The sequence below is a fragment of the Limulus polyphemus genome, unplaced genomic scaffold (assembly GCF_000517525.1).
Source record: "Limulus polyphemus unplaced genomic scaffold, Limulus_polyphemus-2.1.2 Scaffold2498, whole genome shotgun sequence".
Taxonomy (NCBI): domain Eukaryota; kingdom Metazoa; phylum Arthropoda; class Merostomata; order Xiphosura; family Limulidae; genus Limulus; species Limulus polyphemus.
The window spans coordinates 36172-41819 of record NW_013668108.1 but is presented as its reverse complement, the minus strand read 5'-3'; the positions used below and the strand labels follow the sequence as shown (position 1 = coordinate 41819).

At 33.8% G+C, this 5648-nt stretch overlaps 1 protein-coding gene across 1 annotated transcript in view; it reads right to left on the bottom strand.

Annotated features, from left to right (window-relative positions):
• Positions 1–1436: 1436 nt before the first annotated feature.
• Positions 1437–5648, bottom strand: part of LOC106467133 (fasciclin-1-like) — a 10104-nt gene continuing 5892 nt past the window's right edge. Inside the window, exon 5 of the mRNA XM_013927451.2 lies at positions 1437–5504. Within this exon, the coding sequence (XP_013782905.1) occupies positions 5308–5504 (197 nt within the window). The 3' untranslated portion in view covers positions 1437–5307. The remainder of the gene's footprint in view (positions 5505–5648) is intronic.

Below are 5648 nucleotides of genomic sequence, written 5' to 3'. Positions count from 1 at the left end.
GAATGAAACAGACGCAGCACCTATGGATTTCTATGCGATCAGACTGTTGAAACAGACTTTGGTCGTCAGATAGAACATGGCAAAATGTGGTGCTAAACATGCTCTGGTCGTCAGACAGTACATTACAAAACGTGGTGCAAAACAGGCTCTGATCGTCAGATAGTACATGACAAAATGTGGTGCTAAACAGGCTCTGGTTGTCAGACAGAACGTGACAAAATGTGCTGCTATGGACTCTAACGATGTGATGAGGCTCCAAAATAGTTTTAATATATCGTACTCAACTTTTGTATACCATAACACATTCACTGCCTTCTGCCCCATCGGTGGGTTACAGCCGACTTTCTTATAGACCTCGTGACACACCGGTTGGTCACAGATAATTATGTTTCAAAGCCAAATTTCTCACGTGGCATATGAGTTTGGGACATGTGACTGCTCCTTGGCACCCCTCGGATGTTTAATTTTATTTAATTTATTATGCGGCAGCGAACGTGTTAACATAATCTTCTGTAGTTCAAATATACTGTTTATAATTTGTCTACGGTATACGAAGCTTGTGTACGAAATTAAGGTAAGTATTTATATTTTTAACCTAAATTGTACATTCTGCGCACTTCGTCTGAGCATTTAGAGTTGAGGCTTAACCGTTCTTATGAGATGCCGACAAAAGGGAAGTCAACCAATCAGCAGCACCCGCAACCATATATATATATATATATCGGAATTGCTTTCCACTCTTTTAACGCACTTACATCTGAAAGTACAGTGATTGTTAGCGAGTTCGTAAATACGAACCCCTCGACCTTTAGATCCGCAGCCCGGAATGATAGTTTTGGAAACTGAATTTAATATTTATTACCTCACTTACGTAAATTATAGGACTTTAGAATACATCATCTCAAGAGTACTTCACTCTGAACAAATGTTAGACACATGTTTAAATTGTTAAAGCTATTTTTACTGTTTTTCTTTAGCTAACGAAATTATAATTACGTTTAATTAGGAGAGATTTAAACTAACACTTAGTAGTAGACTTATTAAGCAACAATGATCTTAATTTCTCGAATATTTAGTTATAAAATTGCCAAGTACTCATCAAATCTGTTAATACAAATCTGTGTAGAACCAGTTTGATTGTTAAGTAAATAATATGTAGTAGAACCAACCATATTTTTTTTTACTTATTCTCTTCTACATACTGGAACCAGCCTGATGTTTTTTTCGCTTTTTTTCTACTACAATTAACCAGCCTTATATATATTGTCCTCTACATACTGAAATCAACCACTTTCTCTTCCGCGTTCGAATAAATCAGACTTTTTTTGTTTGTCTGTATATTCTAATCAACCTACTACAGCTACCACCTTATTTTTTCTTTTTCTTTCTTTGCTTCTGCTTGTTCAATCTGCCATTTATTCACAATATCTCCAATGTAGATACACAAAGTTTGTCTTTATTAAAGAACTAAGATACAATCCAAATATATAAATAGAATCCTTACATGTCCAAAGATACGGGCCTCTATTGTTTATTGTACTTAACAACAACAAAAAAACCTTTTCATAATATTAATTAGAAAATCTGCGAATGAATGACAGAAATTCATTACCCTTGCTGTAAATTAACCTGAGACAGAAAACAAAGGAATTTTAAATTTCTTACTCCTGTGTTTTCTTTATGCTATACTTTAGCAAGTATAACTTCTTAGAAGTCCAAATATCAGAATCTTTAGGCAGTTTTCTTTTTCAAAATCCTGACAAATAATAATAATAAAAAACATATTGACTATAGGGACTCGGATCTTTGGAAACAATTACATCATAGATATTTAAAACAGATAATATAGCCAAACAAAATAATAGGTACACGAACTAATACGCACGAGTTTTCCTTCCTATTTTTATGAGAAAGCAAATCCTCCAAACATTAAGTCTTAACGTTGTTACTTGTATTTCTACACAGACACTGATATAGAAGAATTTAGAAATGTAGTCTGTTTAGAATACGTTACACTAAGAAGCCTTGAATGAAATGATACAAATTTTATCATGAAGACAATTAGTCAGTTGGTAATAAATACTTTATGAAATAGTTTTGTGGTTGCAATATCTTATACTTTTTCACCTATGAGAAAAGCAATACTGGTTGTTTGACAGAATGAAAGGAAACCTAATACTCCATTTGTATTATTTACTCTTCATAAGATACACTTTTTCTGCTTTAGAAACATGAAGTCATATCCCTGAAAGTAGTTTAAAAATGGATCCCAGTATATTTGAAACATTTGTGATTATGGCAAAGCTATTAAGGATGTCTTGCTGTCGTCACTAATTTTGAGCCTCTAACCAGAGGGAAATCAGCCAGTTAGCTGCATCCTACGTCCACGCTAATGGGTTGGCTGACACTCTTTTAATGCATTGACAACTTAAAAAAGAGAAGAATATGTCGTAATATCACACGGATTCGAACCCAGCTCGCCAAATCTGAAATCCAGAGTTGCACCACACGGACAACACAGGCACCATAACTAACCTTGTCTAGCCGTAAGAAAATTGTTTAAAAAATCATTAAAATAGACTTAAATGACTTTTCTAGAGGTAAAATATTTTTAGGTTTTTTGTTACTTATTTCTTAAGGAGCCTTTGCTTTACGAGTTCTTAACCATTTAACCAAGCTGCCATCAGATAATAGTGATTTCGCCCACTTCGCACTTTTATTTTCACATTTCACGATTAAACCCAGCAACTTCATTCAGTACCCAATTAACTCCCATTTTATTGTTAAGTTTCCAATGAACTTCCATTTTATTGTTACGTTTCCAATGAACTCACACTTTATTATTAAGTTTCCAATTAACTTCCATTTTATTGTTACGTTTCCAATGAACTCTCACTTTATTGTTAAGTTTCCAATGAACTCTCACTTTATTGTTACGTTTCCAATGAACTCCCACTTTATTGTTAAGTTTCCAATGAACTTCCATTTTATTGTTACGTTTCCAACGAACTCACACTTTATTATTAAGTTTCCAATGAACTCTCACTTTATTGTTACGTTTCCAATGAACTCCCACTTTATTGTTAAGCTTCCCCTTAACTCTCACTTTATTGTTACGTTTCCAATGAACTCTCACTTTATTGTTAAGTTTCCAATGAACTCTCACTTTATTGTTACGTTTCCAATGAACTCTCACTTTATTGTTAAGTTTCCAATGAACTCCCACTTTATTGTTACGTTTCCAATGAACTCCCACTTTATTGTTAAGCTTCCCCTTAACTCTTACTTTATTGTTAAGCTTCCCCTTAACTCTCACTTTCTGTTAAGTTTCCAATTAACATTCATTTTATGAGGTTTTGAGCTTTCCTATAATGTGCTCTTAATAGAATATTTTTATATAGAATGCTTTGATTTCTAATTAACTAACAATTAAAAAGGCACATCCAAAATAATCGAAGTAATTAGATAAAAATAACAAACAAAAGGAGATTTTTAATTAAACGGAAATAGGTCATAACCATGCGCACTCGCTACAATTCAGAAAACGAAAATTATGTTCGTTTTCATTGTTTTATCTAATTCAGAAAACACGAATATTTCGTGAATTTCAAGCCATATTTTCTTGTAACAATACCTATTAGGCCAAGTCTGGAATCAAAGTTGAAGTTTGCACACAATTACGGACTGAACGCCACAAGAACGCTGCAAATACCACTAGGAAGCCTATTTTACGGCATCTACTAGCTTTGTATACAGTGCGGCGAAGTACAAAAGGTTTCACAAAAATATAGACACAAGAGTTCTACGTCTACAGTACTTATATATATATATGGATAGAGATTCAACATAAGTCAAAATGGTTTTTTTTGTCCATGTATCACACTAAATCCTGAATGCAACATACTCATTTTGTAGACTAGCGCGTTGTTCGTGTGAAACATTTATTGTAAATATGCCGACTTTCTCGATGCTGGTTTCAGCGAAAAGGGCAGATTATTGAGTTACATATAGCTCATAATCGAATACGACGTACTGGAAATAACATTTATAATAGATCCTGGGTACGATATAGTTATCAATATGTTACTTGGATTACTACAATGGAAACAGAGGTGCAAATGCTCTTTAAATACTTGTATCGCTACCACGAACAACGTGTTGAACCTCGTTAAAAATAAGACATTACTCTAGGGTTTAAAGCAGCAGTCAATAATATTCATTGTTGACCGTGAATAGTTCTTTTGTACGTGCATTGAAATAGAACGTTATTGATTGCATATAATGCAAACAATAATTTCCTCGTTTAAATATTAATTACACACGACAATAAAAGCTCTATTTCCATTTAGACTCTGAAAGTCATAAAACAAAATGGTGTCAAACTTACACATACACACCGCCAGTTGTTCAGTTAGACAAAAAACTAAGTATATGTTTGAACAAGTCTTTTCATTTTCCTGAAATTCTACCTAAAAGTATTGGTCAAAACCGTAGTTACTTTAGCAAATCACCACATTAGAACTGTACATCTTATACTGGGATATCACTGAAAGTCTAAACAATCAGCAATAGGATCGCGCCTACACAAAACAAATAGTACAACCACAAACAATATCATTTCAACACTTAATGTAGTGTGTGAGAGCTGATGCTTTGTCGAGAAAAAAAAACTTAGGCCTAAAACTGCAACAATAGGGTTAAAATTAATTTGTTAAAGGCTTAAGAAAAATTTTATACATATATCTATTCATATTGTGAGCAAATTTATTCTTGAACTTTCTATGCTTTTTAATTTCCCTTGCCAAGAATTACGAAATGTGCTAAGAAGCGTGTAAATTTTGATTTTTTTTTAGAATTTCCATTTAATATTATATCAATTTATCTGGTTACAACAAATTTATATTACATTTAAACCGACGTACACTCATTTTTTCGCTCGACTCGTCATTTTTCTTAAATCTTCACTCCGTAATCGAATCACAAACTAGCTGCATCTGCTGACGTCATTGAGATTCTAGTTCAACTAAATTCAGTCCTCCAATCGTTACGAAGTACCTACGTCATTAAAATCCCCTTTTTCTTCCCGTTTCAGAGCAGTATATCAAAATCAGTAAGTTTCGTTTTACATAGTTATATCATCTTTAGGTACTTGGGATCCTTTGGTTGAATCTGGACAATGCCACACAAATAAGTCTATCAAACGTCCAAATAGAACAGACAAACAACCTAGATCCATTCTATATGATGAGCTCCCAGTGACGATATCGAATGACCTGAGAGGTAGGGGGGAGACCAGAATGGAACAGCTTACATTCCACACAGAAGCGCCAAGCTCACTAAAACTGTCGCCACAGAAACCGACAAGGTTGTAGTGCCCCCTGTTATCGTAATTTCTCCGGGTTTTACCATAATACGGTCGATGACGTGAATGATGCCATTGGTTGCTTGAACGTCTGGTCGAACAATCGTAGCTCTAATGTTTTGCCATTCGAGAGATAATTGTCCTACATAAATATAAAGAGAAGAAAATACACATTTTTAGCAGCAATCCAAAAATATAGTCTTAAAAGTTAAGATAATTCATAGTTACTCGATAGTAATTTTTTTATATAATTGTTGCGTCAGCGAGGTCACGTGACTAGTATCAC